At 32.8% G+C, this 15,587-nt stretch overlaps 4 protein-coding genes across 6 annotated transcripts; 1 reads left to right on the forward strand and 3 right to left on the reverse strand.

Annotated features, from left to right (window-relative positions):
- Positions 1-127: 127 nt before the first annotated feature.
- Oseg5 (intraflagellar transport protein Oseg5) lies at positions 128-6,456 on the forward strand. Of its 2 annotated transcripts, none has more exons than XM_034338844.2 (16): positions 128-338; positions 399-577; positions 661-771; positions 833-1,101; positions 1,167-1,304; positions 1,400-1,524; positions 1,592-1,840; positions 1,914-2,077; positions 2,151-2,348; positions 2,426-2,576; positions 2,654-2,825; positions 2,887-3,009; positions 3,073-3,212; positions 3,276-3,414; positions 3,495-4,630; positions 4,713-6,456. In XM_034338844.2, exons 1-15 carry the CDS (start codon positions 244-246, stop codon positions 3,495-3,497), a joined length of 2,256 nt encoding a protein of 751 aa, XP_034194735.2. In that variant the 5' UTR covers positions 128-243; the 3' UTR covers positions 3,498-4,630; positions 4,713-6,456. The 2 variants fall into 2 exon arrangements, with proteins under 2 accessions (XP_034194735.2, XP_034194732.2); XM_034338841.2 differs by having other exon boundaries at positions 3,519-4,630.
- On the reverse strand, positions 3,834-6,889 carry LOC117610977 (apoptosis regulator BAX). Of its 2 annotated transcripts, XM_034338854.2 has the most exons (6): positions 6,609-6,889; positions 5,123-5,163; positions 4,734-5,045; positions 4,231-4,621; positions 4,096-4,154; positions 3,834-3,968 (listed from the first exon to the last, which is right to left on the reverse strand). In XM_034338854.2, the coding sequence occupies exons 2-6, from the start codon at positions 5,123-5,125 to the stop codon at positions 3,834-3,836; spliced, it is 900 nt and encodes a 299-aa protein (XP_034194745.1). In that variant the 5' UTR covers positions 5,126-5,163; positions 6,609-6,889. The 2 variants fall into 2 exon arrangements, with proteins under 2 accessions (XP_034194745.1, XP_034194744.1); XM_034338853.2 differs by lacking the exon at positions 5,123-5,163.
- A 3,300-nt stretch (positions 6,890-10,189) lies between these two features.
- On the reverse strand, positions 10,190-15,529 carry LOC117610974 (mediator of RNA polymerase II transcription subunit 15-like). The gene is made up of 12 exons (XM_034338845.2): positions 15,349-15,529; positions 15,081-15,168; positions 14,867-14,918; positions 14,589-14,783; positions 12,179-12,438; positions 11,936-12,094; positions 11,752-11,870; positions 11,572-11,654; positions 11,323-11,484; positions 10,958-11,246; positions 10,783-10,885; positions 10,190-10,696 (listed from the first exon to the last, which is right to left on the reverse strand). Exons 1-12 carry the CDS (start codon positions 15,408-15,410, stop codon positions 10,367-10,369), a joined length of 1,902 nt encoding a protein of 633 aa, XP_034194736.1. The 5' UTR covers positions 15,411-15,529; the 3' UTR covers positions 10,190-10,366.
- Positions 12,928-14,405, reverse strand: LOC117610979 (uncharacterized). The gene has a single exon (XM_034338856.2). It carries the CDS (start codon positions 13,808-13,810, stop codon positions 12,974-12,976), a length of 837 nt encoding a protein of 278 aa, XP_034194747.1. The 5' UTR covers positions 13,811-14,405; the 3' UTR covers positions 12,928-12,973.
- Positions 15,530-15,587: the final 58 nt, after the last annotated feature.

Below are 15,587 nucleotides of genomic sequence, written 5' to 3' on the forward strand. Positions count from 1 at the left end.
TCATTGAATCTATTTTAGGACAACTCGTGTCTGAACATGGAATAAGGAGAATATGTTGTGTGAATATATTTGTCACTATGGTAACCATATGTCAAAACACTCCAGAACTTTTAACTATGTGATCGAATTTGTACTATAGAATATTTACTTTGCATGATGTCAAATATAAGGTGTTTTTGCATAAAATTATAAAGGAATTTACATATGTATTTGGGTAGGAATTAAGGCGATAAAAGGTGTAAAATGAGATTCAAAATATCTGCACAAAACCGTAATGGTCATAAGCGTTTGGTAACATGTGTAGCATGGAGCTCTGCAGAAGAAATTTATTCTTGCGGGTATGTTTGTTTTCAGGGAAAACTATGTAAATTATTATAATGAATTAATTTTTTTTATAGCGAGGATCATCTATTAATATCATGGCACTTAGAAGGTGGAATCGCACATTCTAGCATTGTCACAGAATTTCCTGATGATTTTTATCCGACTGATATGCAATGGCATCCAAGACCGAATTATGCTCTATTAATTACCAAGAAACAATCGTTAGATGTGCTCTTAATTACTACAGCTGATGGTATTTATTTTAATTCTTAAAACTTAAAGTGTATTGTACTGTAATCATCAAAATACATTGTTGCATTGATGTTTCTATTACAGGAAAGTATCATTTAGTGAACAAAAATGGACGTATAGAAAAAAGTGTAGATGCTCACAAAGGAGCAACTACAGTAGGCAGATGGAGCAGTGATGGTTCTGCACTCTTGACTGGTAATTAAAATCTTTTAAATGAAGTATTTTCTTTTCAATTAATCTTTTACTTTATTTTCAGCTGGTGAAGATGGTTTGATAAAAGTGTGGTCACGTAGTGGCATGCTTCGTTCCGTTGTGGTCAGAGGCTCATTCCCTATTTTATCAGCTGCATGGAGTCCAGATTGTACCACAGTATTATATTCCCAGAGTGGTCATTTAACTTTCCAGTCACTTAACTCTAATTCTAAACCTCGCAAGTTATTAGCGCATGATGGTCTCATTTTGGTTTTGTGCTGGAATCATACTCATGGATTAATAATCTCCGGTGGAGAAGATTGTAGATACAAGGTATATAATATACATATAAAATAAAAATTAATTTTTCCTAATACATAGAATGAATTTATTTTCAGGTATGGGATTCCAATGGCACTCAATTATTCTCTAGTAATGCGGGAGATCATCCCATCACTGCAGTGAGTTGGAGTTATTCTGGAAACTATTTTGCTGTGGGATCATTTAATACAGTTAAGCTGTGTGATAGAACAGGAGTTAGTTTACTTTCATATTTTGTATTACTTGTGTTTCTGTATTAATTCCTTTTCACTAACATTCCTTTCACTCATTTCCTGTATCTATATTTTAGTGGTCTCATTCATTAGAGAAAGTTAATGCTGGAAGCATTTACAGTATTGCTTGGTCAAGTGATGGCACTCAAGTAGCTATGGCTTGCAGTAATGGAACTGTACTTACAGGCCATATAATTGATAGGTATTCAAATATTTTAAAACATTATTTACCATCACTGTTATTATGTTCTGATATTTTGCGAAAACAGGAGATTGGAGTGGAACAACTATGAAGCTACATTAGTTAAAAGAAAAGTAATTGAAATCAGAGATGTTGGTAATGAAATACGAGAAACATTGGAGATATCAGATCGCGTTGTTCAATTAGAGTTCGGTTTCGATCATTTAGTCGTTATCACACCTGCACAGTGTCATGTTTACTCTGTTACAAATTGGAATACACCTGCTATATTCGATTTGAAGAATACTAGTGTATCAGCAGTCCTTCTAGCAGAAAAGTATGTACCAGATATATTTTATACTACAAAGAAAAATAAATGAAGCATCATTTATACATGTATTATTTTATAGGCATTTTTTATTAGTTGAATGGAATAATGTACTATTATACAGTTACCAAGGGCGGCTATTAGGAACTCCAAAATGGAAAGGAATGACACAGGAACGACTTTATCCATCCTGTATATCATTATGTTCTGATACTTTAGTTATAAGATCACAAAGTAACGACAAAAGTATGAAACAAAATAAATTCTTTAAAAGAACATTTCTATAAATACATACATATTAGTAAAAGTTATGTTTCAGTACTTCATGTTTTGGAAGTTGCTTATAATAAACCTATAGTAGAAAGTCAAGCATACACACATCTTCAAAGTATTACAAGAGTTGCATTAAATCACGTTGGTGGATTAACTGATAGACAAGTAGCTTTAATTGATATAAATAAGGATTTGTTTCTGGTCTCTATACGAGCTAGTGGTTTTGGTAGAGTATGTAAAATAGGTATGCATTTTATTAGTTACATTATGGTGTTTTAATAAATACACCATTACAATATTTTTACTATCTATATTTTCTAGCGGCTATGACACAAGATATAGCATGGGCGGCTGATGCAAATGTTTTAGCAGCAATGCTGGATGCAACATTATCCGTCTGGCTATGTCCCAATTGTGTGCACTATAGTGATCGTAAAATCATACGAAAAACAAGAATCGACAAAGAAAGCAGGTTTCATACTTTTTATATTATTTTATAAAACAATGTATTTTTCTTTCCTGTGAATTATTTCTCATTAACGTCTTTAGTGAATTTGGTAAGCAGCCAAGTATAGCAAATGTGTATAATGGAATGGTAATGGTAAGACGCGGTGATGGGGCATTAGTAGCTTCTTCCTTTTATACTTTTTTTATTAGTCTTCAACAGCATATTTTAAATAAGAGTTGGAAAGAAGCATTGTCCCTTTGTCGAATTGCTCAGGTAATTAATAGCTTTATTTTTTATCCTTATTTTATCACTAATTAAGAAAATTAATTCTTAGAATGAAATATTATGGACTTGTATGGCTGTTATGGCAACTGATGATAAAGAATTGGATGCTGCTGAAGAAGCGTACGCAGCAATTTCAAGATACGACAAAGTCGATTATATTCAGTATATTAAGGTAATATTATTTGAAGATATTGTTTTTCAAATAAATTTTAATTTATACATAATTAAATTGAAGAGACTACCAAGCAAAACAGAAAGATTAGCAGAAATGGCACTTCTATCAGGGGACTTACTAACTGCAGAAGGAATTCTTTTACAAAATGGATTAATTGAAGAAGCTATACGAATTAATATTGAAGTGTACAACTGGAATAGGTATTTTTCATTCTATTATATTATTATGAATAATATTGTTTTTAATTTCATACATTTATTTAGAGCGTTAGAGTTAGCAATCAGACATAAAAAGCAACAGGATGAAGTACTAAATGCAAGAAAAAAATATCTTCAAGTTATTAATAAGGAAGAGACAAATCAAAGCTTTCTTGCATATGTAGCAAATGTTGCCAAATCACAAGTAAATCGAATTATTTTCATTCAATATTGCACAGTCCTCTAGCGTTTTGCACTTAATGTTATATGTTTCTTTTTAACTAGTGAGACAAAAACTGTTTTCACTAGGAAGCCACTAAACAGACTACCTATAAGGCAGATGAAATCGAATTACCTGAGGCAGAAATACAAAAGCAGGAAACGTTGGATGAGGAAATGCAGATCTGAAAACGTAAAACTAGCTGCGTTTATACGAATTGTTTGTTAAAATATATATCTATGAAATATAACGAACCGGTATTGGAAAATATTTAAATTAAAAAATCTTTTAATTATTAAGATAGAATAAGCGACACAACAAACAATTTACATGCAGCAAAGAGGATACTTGAATTCAAGGACAGTGCAGTAAAGTTGGTTTAATATATTTATATTTAATACGTATTATAAAACTAATAGTTTTAAAGATATGGAGATCATGATAATTATTAAAATGGTAATTATAAATAACAATCCGAGTTTCCGTGAATACCATATAGTCTCTTTTGTCGGCGGTCTGTACCGTGTTGTTAAAGCAGACTGAAATTAATAGTACATCTATTTTTAAAGCAACGAACATGAATATTATTTCTACTCTATCAAAATAATTTGAATAAATCTGGATAATTTTCAAAATAATTCAATATTACATTAACTACTCTCTTACCCATCCTCCATTGGCCTGTATCCATACAGCAAGGTCCTCTTCCAGAACATCTGTCATGCCTGAAATTGAAAAAGAAAAGACTAATTGATATTTGATTAAAAAGCATAATATTATAATTTTAAAACAGTTAATTACCTCTTTGTATGGCAGGTAGGAATTCAGGTTTTCCCTGGCGTACACAATCTACAGCAATGCCACCAGCAACCGCATAAAGGGCTATTACTTTACTCCAATTCATCTCTCCATTCCTGATCATTTCCCTGGAGACATCGACGATAGCCTCACAAGCAGATTGTTCAGTGGAGAAGCTACCACAACCGATCTGTCGTGCTACACGGTTGAATAAATTTGGATGCATTTTTTCAAGCTCAGCTCCAATTGATACTAACTCTGGATATACTTCTCCAACAACTGCTCCACCAGGAAGCAACATAACACTTCTCATTCTTTTTAGTCCAAGTTTTCGATGGAAGATTCCTGATCGTTTCAATCGGTTTCGAATGTATTGAGCGCATAATGAAGATCCCTATTATTAGTAATATTAATTGAATAATGGCTATGCCAGCTCTACGGTGAACGTGTTAATTATTCTAATTATCATTAATGGTTTATTTCAGATGCTGGTATTGTATGGGTACCTGAGAAACCGTAAGCTCAACAGAAGCTGAAACAGTCCTCCAGCGTATTGTATGAGATATCTTCCTGGAAACAACATCGCTGACGTTGCTGAATCTCCTCCTTGCTGAGTCGACCACATGGAAAGACGAGACTTCATGATTATTAGCTGCCGGAAAAGCAGCTAAATTGGAATGTAATGATAAAGCAAGGCTGTTCCTGCGATAAGGCTGCGTTGTATTCCCGGAATTGTCCTCCAAGCCTCGCAGAGATCCAACCAGTCCAGACATCGAAGAATCCTCCGTGGTGTGTTCGTGCCATTCAGGCTTCTCAGGCTTGAAGAATTTTAATGGTCGTTAACAAAAAAAAAAGAAACATGACACCTTGTTTCTTGGTATGAGTTCTCTTTTACCATTTGTAAGGTAAAGGAATGAAATAATCAGCTTCCTGGAACTTTAACATTCTAAATTCTTGCTGTTCCTGTTTCTTAATGTAAATCATGTTTTTAGGGGAATATTTCTTGTGAAGATATTTAGGAAACATTCAAAGCATCATAATAAGAGCATTAGAGGCTCATTTCCTTTCTCTTAATGTTTTCACTGATCAAATAATTTGTAGGAAATTATGATTAATGGCCAGTGAGCCATGACTATGTAAATGGAAAGCAAACAGGAAATGTGTTTCAATAGCAGGATGCTCTTACATGATAATAAAAGGTGACTGTAATATTTTTATTGTTGCTATGCTTATTGTTGATATAGACTTAGACTCATCATCATCGAAATCAACGAGGATCACATCTCAGTCTCTCGTTGTAAGATTCAGGACATCTCAAGGCCCGTCATCTAACATCCTCAGTCCCTTTATGATAATAATGGGCGACACAAGTGTTACGAAAGAGAAACGACCATAGAATTCTCTGTCCTTACTACCACAATTGTCATGGTACATTCACACCAGGTATCGTGCGCAATTATTATTCCTCTCATGGGTATGCCCGTTGTTATCTTGCTGCCTTATTTGACATGTCCCACACCGCTTTGTATGCCGCCCGCTAGATACATTCTCATTGTGTGCATATTACTAATTCTCATTCCATCATTTGTCCTTCTTAACGAGTCGGATTAATCGTGGCGTGTGTCGTTTCTAAATTAACGCAGATGATACGTACGTGAAATCATGACCCGTTTAATCATTTAACAAGGTAATTAAGGAGTTCTTTATCGCGGTCGCCGAGAGTGTTTAAAATACATTGATTGTGGTATGATGGTTACCAGTGATTTGTAATTAGCAAAATTGAATTTAAGCGAGTAATTACAGAACATGAATGTGAGGTAACAAGTTAAAGAACTGTGTGGCGGTCAACATGTTAATTAAATGAGAAAGGATGTTGAATTAAAATTCAAGGAGAATGTGATTCCTGAAAAGGATTTAATTATACTGTCAAGATGAAAGTATACAAGTTTTAATCCAATTTCAATATTTTTATAATTATATATTTCTACCAAGGACCTTTTTGCTAATAATTATACTTTGTTATTCGAACTGAAAAGTTTTTATAAAACATTTTAATATCAAGAGGATGTTTAATAAAATAGATAATTAACTTCGTTCTTCTTAGAATGAATTACAAAATATCTACGATTGTTTCGATCAAGTGTTAGTTATCAATAAGGAATGACGTTCGGCTGATCAATTATCATTTAAGTGTTCACGGAATGAGCTCGGGTGTTTAAATTTTATAAGGTATGATAATAAGCAATTGTTGAAATTATTAGTTCAATGACCGATTGAAACAATACATCATTGTTTTTGTAGAAAAATTGAAAAAAAAAAAACAAGTTATAAAGCGAAGAAAAAGTAGAAGAAAAAGAAGAAGAAGAGTTGAATTAATTTACCGCTGCCAGAGGCATTTCCTGTTGGACCACCAATCGAAAGTCCGGCCTCATCGTAATTAACGCAGGACCGCCTCATTAGTTACTGTCATCTAACTTGCTCCACTACACATTATATGCGTAACATGTTTCTGAATTATCGCTTATCAACGGTGAGGCTGCTGGCCGGCCGATTATCGTTCGTCGAGCGTGCGCAACGGCGTGTTAAATCGTTTGTTTTATCAATTTCCAAGGCTTATTTCCGTGCCACAATGATCCCGATAATGAGTTCGTACGTCATTTTTGCATTTCTTTACTGACCAACAGTGACGCGGATGGACGCGAGTTTCGTTTCATCGCGATACATGATACTCGTCTGCATCGCGTTGAAAGTGAATTTCTTAGGTGAGTTTTAAATTTCTTTAAATATAACTTAATAGTAGATTTCATTTATTAGAGTATCCTTACTAATGGTAATGAAATATGCTATTTTGGGAATTGTGACTAACATATGTAACTAAGAAGTGATATATTGCTACTTAAGTGACCACCGATGACACTTAAGAAGAAAACCAATTGCCCGGATTAGTATGTATTTATTCTTCATGAATTTGTAGTTTTATTTTTCATACCAAGAAGTACTTTTTTTTCTTTTTTACAAATCACGCATCTTATGTAAGAGAGTAAAAAGTGTGTGAGATTCGAACAAAAAAGCGCGTCATATTTCATCATTGAAAAAAAAAGACATAAAGAAACATCATATAGGTATGTAAATTAGTGATGTATCGTAGAATCATAAATTGCAATCATTCAGATAGTAATTCAATTCTTAATTTTATGTTTTTATTAAAATTAAGATTTTGTATAATTGTCTTTTACCTTCTATCTTATAAAATCTTAGATAATTCATCAAATAGATATTTTATTAATTTATGTGGCGCGTAATTAGTCAATCAAGCTCGTTAGATACCATCGAATTAGATAGAGGTAAATGAAGAAGGATATAATTTATTCGCTAATTGGTTTGCTTAGAACAGCAATTAGTAAAGTCTTAAACAGATACTTGTACGAAAACGGAATAAATGGAATTCTTTTAATACATTATTAAACGAATCTCTTCGTGTCAGGAATATTAATGAACTTCCAATTTTCATTAGAATTTTAATTGTAATTTAATTAAAAAATTGTCTGTAAAAATATTCAGATAAGTATACAAATTTCTGAAAGGCTTTTAAAAAGAAATTGGCTACCGTATATGAATCAATAATAGCAAGCAATGATAAATGCTTCTGGGAAATCGATAAATCGGTTGTGGTCGAGGAACATTATTAATATATTGAAAAGGCAAGCATGTTTGATTCTTTATACCGAGAAAGTACATGCCTTGAACGCCAGTGGCAAGCGATTCGAATTCTTTGTACCATCAATCGTGGCCTTTCGCCATCGTGTTGTAGCCTGTATTTCGAGCACGTAGACCACCGGTGTCAGGTTCTTAAAAAAGGAAAAAAGTTGTGGACAGTTTCGGCAATGCCGGTGGTTTTTCATAAAAACAGGGTAATCTTGAAACTTGATCGAGCGATTAAGTTACTATCAGGATGCAAAAAATAAAAATCAATTATAATCTGCTTTGATTATATTGCACGGAAATTACACGAGTTGTCTTTTTCTTAATTTTGAATACCTAGTAAAATTTAAACATTTCAAAAACCATGATGTACCGCCAACTTCGTAAATATTAGTCACGTGATGCGCAATAGACATGCGCAGAAAGCGCGTCACTATTAAAGGCAGGAAGACGTCAAAACTTTTTAAGCACAAATATATGGATTTTATAACATTATTGTATTAAAATAAAACTATTTTCTTACAAGGAAAATGTTTTAGAACACATTAGCAACAAATTATCACTTAAGAAACTAAATATATAAGTTATTATTGATGATTCATTATTTATAACTATCTTATTCGATTTTCACTCTAATCAGTAGAATTTTGAAACATATATTGACGCAAGTGTTTAACAAAAAAATCGGAATATTGTATCAAGGAGTTAATAATATCTAACGCTTAAATCTTAAGCTATACATATGGTATAAGATAAGTAATAAGATTTGTAAACAACTGTGTTTATCAGTTGATGTTGTAATATAAAAAATCATTAAAATTTCTTAGAGTTTAATTATATGAGTAATTACTACTTTGTACAAAATATAGATTCTAAAATGTTTTAAAAGGTATTGTTGATGGTATATTGTGTTTGGAAGATAGGCACAATGCCATTTACATAAATTTACATGTTTTATAAGTCGGTCGATTAGGCACACCGTTTAAACTTCATAGATGATGTAAGTGTAGAGGAAAAAAGAATGGAGTGAGAAATTGAAAGGGCGACGTATAACAAACAAAACGAAATATAGGTCGAGACAACATCCAATGAAAGATGCGGGCTGTGCGTTATTCAGGTAACGGCTGTGTCTCCCACCCTTTAGAAATTTGCCAAAAATGAAGCCAGTTTTATCGCGCCCAGAGCATTTTCATCATTACTGCCTGCGATGATTAAGAGTCCCTGTAGCTCCTGCATGTTCCGTGTAAAAGTTTTATACCACAAAATCAAACTGGACACAGTGCAATAAATAAAAATGATTATAGATATATTTTTTCAAATTCTAAGTACCTAATTTTTGATAAGAACCCTTAATAGAATAACATTAACAATATGGTTAAGATAAAATTATACATATTTGTTTATTTGACAAATAATAAAAAGATGCACTCTTACCTTCAATATTAATAAGGTGTAAGAAGTTATCACTTTCTTTGATTAATCACTGGATCACTTTTCATTTTTAATGATGAATTTCAAAAACTTTCTTAGAAATTTTTAAGCTTGATTACTTTCTTAACGTGTACTGTGTACTTGAAATTTTTATTAATGCCTCACATACCGGGTTTTATTCACCTAATATGTGAATAATGTACAACACAGTGACGAAGTTACAAGGAGCGTAGCGCATGCAGTACTGGCTCCTTTACAATACGAACGATACAATTTGTTGTGTAAGCCCCGCGCATATGTTATCCCAACTTACACCGTTGTACCTATGGTTAAGGCATTGCAGGAATAATAGTACCTATGTATTTCAGTGGCTGCAGATTATTATTTTTTTTTTTTTTAACGTGGGGAAATCTTGCATAAGACCCCCCATCGTCCTCTGGGGAAGGGCAGCGGGGGAGTGTCAGATTCCTACTGACTAAAACCCCACGGCGACCGACGCTGGCGTTAAAGGAGGACTCTGGGGCTTTATGTCATTCCGGAGCCCTCCACGCCTGGCACACAGGTGCCGATCTCGGAGAAGGTCCAAATTAAGATCTCCCCCTGCTATCTACCCTGTAGCCGACACCGGGGGTCGCACCCGGTACCGGCCTCTTCTCGGGCCACCTGCAAGGGTGTCATGGGGCGTCAGGAGCCCCAGCTCCCGACGCCCTTTCACCCGCCAATCACTGCATATAATACATTGTTCTTACAAGAAAATATGGAATCAAAAGTTAAACATATTTTTATACAATAAGTTTGAATGAAACTATATAAATAATAAAAAAAAATAGTAAATTCATTTATATTTATTTTACAACGTCATATAAACATACAAAATGTCTTAAGTTAAAAGGGAAAATATGGATATAGATATCTTATCGCAAACAAATCAAATAAATAATTAAATTAAAAATAGTCACTATATAATTGTCTTAAATTCATACTATCTTTTATATATAAAAGCTTACTATAAACCCATTAATACTGTACTGGCGGTTACAGGAGTTTGCGATGGTGCACTCGCTTGTCTCACACTCATTTCCCAAGTATCTAATAACTGAGATACGGAAAAACGTCGAGGAAGTTTTGTTATACGTGCATTTAAAGCTTTCTGAACCGCACAAAGGAATGTTGTGGCATATTCATGGGGTGCCATAACACAACGCGGTGGTGTTAAAGGATAATCAGCAGGAACCGTAACTGACACTGGTGGAACGCACGGGAGATGACGGTCATCTAACCAACATATTAACTGAATACACTTTGATCCATTTTGTTGCGCTGGATCCAGACTCACCTAGATGTTTACAAGCGTGAATTATATATTCATGTATGATCACATAAATTAACGTAATATATTAACAAATAAATTGAATAATTTACTTTAAACCGTTGGTCCAATCGAGCTATTTCTCCTTGTAAGACATCTGGTATTTCACTTGGAGATTCTTCTATCTTCTGTTTCTTCAATGGCGGAGGTAAATTCCTGTTTCACAAATTTTCACAATGCTTTGTTCATAGTACTTTGGAATTATAGTTAAATGTAATTACTACCCACTTTATTTCTGGACCAAACAAAGCTTCTAAACACGGGCCAAAGGTACGTTGTAACGTGTGATTTACTACTGGACTTTGGAGATGGGTGCTTACTGCTTCTAATAGTGGACTAAAGAAATGATGTTCTTTTAGTGTTGTTACAGGAGGGCCTACACTGGCATCGCTTCGTTTAAAATCCAACTTTTCAAGAACTACTTCACATTTTAATAATGTATCCAAGGACATAGTACGTTTGGTAGGATTTGATAAAATTTCTAATAGCTTTTTCATTTTGCTTAACTTATCGACATCTGTAAAACGAAAAATTATATAATTAATATATGTGTAAAGGAATATAATACATATAAAAATCATTAAAATACTTACTTCCTTCGTTTCCCATTTTAGCAATCATTCTTCTTAAAGGTTCAACATATTTACTTAATTGTCTAACTTTATCTCTATATGCTTGATCTTCTTGCTGTGGGCTTGGAGTAGCACCCACACCCCCCGGAGTGTTCAGAGAACTACTAGGGGATGGTGCCATTCCTAATTTTAATACAATTTTTTTTATTGTTACTTTTATTAGATAGTTCTAAATGTATCACTTTTACACTAACAATTATCTTAACATACCCACAGATCGTTGTGATCCTGCCATTATTGCGTGTTGTGGACTTGGCGATGGAACTAAGGCAGGCGAGGCTACCATCTGATTACTATAAAATGTATTTCATAATATTTGCTTTCAATATAAATCCTGAAATAGCTAATCATATATGAAGTGCTTTAGGGATGTTATTGTACAATAGTAACCTTGATGGTGCACCTAAACCAGCAGGACTTGGAGCTGATGGTGATGGGCTCTGTCCTAGAAATTGATTTGGAGTAACATTTCGAGGACCAGCGAAACCAGCGTTTATCATTTCACCTTGCTAAAAGTATTAATACCCATGAAAATCTCTAAATAATACTACGTGTTAATTCTTTATTTGTATACCTTTCTCTGCATATGGCTTAATTGTTGTTGCATTTGACTAGGTCCTAATGGACCTGGAGCAATTTGATTCATTTGTTGTGGGATACTAGTTTGGATTCCACTGATAGACCCACCAATTTGATTACCCATCTGATTAGATAGTTGATTTTGCATTTGAGTCTGAAAAATAATGTATAAATTTTACTAATTTCAAAAATAGAAATAAGTAAAAAACGACACATATGTACATCAGTTGATACATGCTTGCATATTTTGTTGCATCTGACTTGTAGTTATTTGTCCCATTTGATTGGTAACCATCTGGTTCATTTGTTGAGGAATATTTCCCTGTGTCATTTGATTTATCTGTGTTAGCATTGAATTATTTTGCATAGTCTGAATTGGTCCCATATGACTCATTGGACCACTGGTTTGAGTAGGCATCATACCCATTCCTGGCATTTTACTTTGCATACCTTGCATGGTTATAGGTTGCCCGGGACGTTGATTTAAACTTTGCAATACTAAAATAAACACAATAGATCATGTCTTAGGAAGATATCTAGTAGTAAAAGAATGTAGTCCAGAAAAATAGAAAAATATATTTCTATCTCAAATATAAGTATTACCTAATCCTACACATTGTAAGATTGTAATGGGAGAAAGGTGAATTAACTCACAATAATAATAATAAAAACACCATAAAACAATGTAAACTATAAATTTTAATCTGAACACAGTGATACAATAATATAATAACAAAAAATAAACAAGTGTATTTTAATATGTATTTCATGTGTAATTAAAATGCCATATGCAAAATATAATTAAATTAATATTTAATGTGAACATGAGTTAACAACTGAAGATAAATAACTTTGAAAAACATCAACTGAAACTATACAATTTAATCATAAATAAAAAAGTATTTATATTAGTTAATATACGCAATAAATAAATATTTAAACATAAACTGAATGCAAAAGAGTATTACATATTTTAATCCTAATTACATGATTTATTTTAATGATAGAAATGGTGATGAAATGTGTCCAGAATTTAATCTTCCTTCATGAAAGTTATAAAGGCCTCTACCAAAGGATAATCAAAAAATATTTGTAATTTCTTTTCTAATTGTTTTATGCACATTTTATAGTGCTTTAAAGTAGATGTTTGTTCACTATATACATATTCATATTCAACATCACTAACTTCAAGATTAGTATCTAGTGACAGTTTCACAATTATGCAGTCTTGATGGCTTATTTTTTTAATACTTTTTGGCCATTCCTCATCTTTCAACACTGCTTTTATGTCAGTTAAGGATGGATTTACTTCAAATTCCATATATTTGTAGGTTTCTTTTATAGTATCGATCACTTTATATGTGTTCACCAATCTTTGTACATAAATATCAAACTTGTTTTTGACCTTTTGTATAAATGCAAGTACTTTTGGTTTAATAGGATCATAAATACCATCCTTAAATTTATTCTGAATATTTATTACGTCTGGTAAACGACTACGTCCCAAACTAAGGTACCATTTGCGCAATAGTTTGATATATTCAAATGTTATTTTAAATTTTATGCCTACAATAGTACTCTCAATGGCAGGTTTATAAACATAACATACTCGATCATCTTTTAGGTCAACTGCCATACCACATTGCTCTTTGATATTTTCTGCAAGGTCTGGTTTTTCACGTAATTTAAGCTTCCAAGATTCGTGCAATACTTCTTCGCTACGTCTTTGTTCAAGATATTTACGAAATTCGGCTTGAGATGGTGATTCCATTAAGCTTTTAAATGCATCTGGATTATCAGAATCATAGCCAGGCTCGCTTTCTGTGTTACTCTCATACTGGGAGTAATACATATTAGTTAATCTTGTCATTTTTAACCTTTTTATAAAACTCTGATTTAATAAATATTTTGTTGAATTATGGAATGTAGACCAGAACTGCCCAACTTCTTGCTCATGACTACTATGATTTCGCGAGATGTTTACGAGTCAAACTCACGTTCTCATCCTATTTCACCTCTCTAGGTATCACACGCATTGTCCTTGTCGGCTACGGCCGGTAACAAAGGATAACAACGAACATATCGAGACAGAATGAGATAGAATGATTCCACAGCAGTGGCGTAGCCTCCCAATTAAAGTATCAACTATAAAATGATATCTTAATTGTTGACACTTTGATTGAAAGGCTACAGCAATGCTGTAAAGTCATCATTCTATTTTATTTTATCCCGATATGATCGTCATCGACCTTTGTTACTGGCCGTAACGAATAACGACATAGCGCATGAAACGCTTTTTTCCCTCCCTACAATATATACCTTCTTGTGTTGTTGATATTTTACTTTTGAAGGACTTATAATATGCATATGTGTCTCACAACTCTGTCCACTTAAATATCTTGGTTATTCTAAGCAATACGAGGATATGTTACTCGGAAAAAATATAAATTAATATATGTATGTACTTATATATCTTTACATATATCTGAAGCTAAAAAAATAAATTATGATTAATAATATTTTCATAATGAGTGTATAAGATGTAAAATTGTAAATGCATATCTATTAAAAACTTTTTTTACTGCAAAAAATGATACTTGATTACAATAAAGTGTACTTTGTATTAAATAATTGATACACATACTTACAATTTGTAGCAGTATTTGCAGGAGATTGAGGGATTATTCCTTGAGGATTAGATCCTGGTCCATTCATATTCATCATTTGGTTATTACCAGTTCCCTGACGTGCCAATGTTTGTAATGCTCCAATTGGATCTGGCATTCCTTGATTTCCAGCACCAACAGTAGCTGGTGCAGAGCCTCCTGCTGTTTTTTTAGAATCTAAACAGAGGAAAAATGATAATGTAATACCAACATACAATTGCTGAAATAATATTTACATATTACATCAAAATGTATATTACTTAATTCTCTGACATGTAGAATTAGCCTGGCTACGAAACCTAGATATTCTTCCTGCAATTTAATAAATTTATATTGTAAATAAGCCTGATTTACAGTTTTTACTTTTTAATAATACCAAACAAATATTTAACTTATTAGTCTTATTTTCATAAGGTTTATTAACTATTTGTTTAATTAATTAAATTGGAAATTAGAAGATAATAGATAACAAACCTTGGTTTTTGCCTTTTGGAAAACATGATTTTCCATTTCAATACTATTTTTTGCAGTGGGCACTCCAGACATTTGTACAGCTTCATCTCTGCATAATAAATGTTTAATAGTAATAAATATATACATGAATTTTATTTATTTCCCAACACAATCATTTCCTATTTTTGTATAAGCATTAAATACTATACGATTCACTTATCTTTCATGATGTGTGTTGTTAGAATTAACTACATTGTTATAGAAAATTTGTTAGTATATATTAACTTACATTTTTGCAATTACGCTTTGCCGAAAGCTTTGTGTTCTCCATGAGTTTTCATCTGTTGCCATTTTACATGATTAAGTCAATAAATGAGGTATTTTCACAACTTTCTATTATCAAACAATTAACAGTGAACACATGACAAACTGAGAGCAAGTCTATTTTCTAAAGCACACTTTAAAAAGTCGGTATGCAAAGAGCGCCGCTGGTTCAATGGGGTCCCTGACACCCCAACATGAATTCAG

This window comes from Osmia lignaria, chromosome 3, assembly GCF_051020975.1.
Source record: "Osmia lignaria lignaria isolate PbOS001 chromosome 3, iyOsmLign1, whole genome shotgun sequence".
NCBI classification, from domain to species: domain Eukaryota; kingdom Metazoa; phylum Arthropoda; class Insecta; order Hymenoptera; family Megachilidae; genus Osmia; species Osmia lignaria.

Excerpts from the sequence above, each read along its gene's own strand:
- Oseg5 (XM_034338841.2), top strand. The coding sequence starts at position 244 with ATGAGATTCAAAATATCTGCACAAAACCGTAATGGTCATAAGCGTTTG. Across the intron at positions 772-832 it reads TGGTTCTGCACTCTTGACTG|CTGGTGAAGATGGTTTGATA; the intron begins GTAATTAAAATC and ends CTTTATTTTCAG. Across the intron at positions 1,305-1,399 it reads AGCTGTGTGATAGAACAGGA|TGGTCTCATTCATTAGAGAA; the intron begins GTTAGTTTACTT and ends TCTATATTTTAG.
- LOC117610977 (XM_034338853.2), bottom strand. The coding sequence starts at position 6,659 with ATGAGGCCGGACTTTCGATTGGTGGTCCAACAGGAAATGCCTCTGGCA. Across the intron at positions 5,046-6,608 it reads AGGAAATGCCTCTGGCAGCG|CCTGAGAAGCCTGAATGGCA; the intron begins GTAAATTAATTC and ends AAATTCTTCAAG. Across the intron at positions 4,155-4,230 it reads CCTACCTGCCATACAAAGAG|GCATGACAGATGTTCTGGAA; the intron begins GTAATTAACTGT and ends TTTCAATTTCAG.
- LOC117610979 (XM_034338856.2), bottom strand. The coding sequence starts at position 13,810 with ATGACAAGATTAACTAATATGTATTACTCCCAGTATGAGAGTAACACA.
- LOC117610974 (XM_034338845.2), bottom strand. The coding sequence starts at position 15,410 with ATGGCAACAGATGAAAACTCATGGAGAACACAAAGCTTTCGGCAAAGC. Across the intron at positions 12,439-14,588 it reads TGCAAATACTGCTACAAATT|TATTGCAAAGTTTAAATCAA; the intron begins GTAAGTATGTGT and ends TGTTTATTTTAG. Across the intron at positions 10,886-10,957 it reads TTGTTTGGTCCAGAAATAAA|GAATTTACCTCCGCCATTGA; the intron begins GTGGGTAGTAAT and ends TTTGTGAAACAG.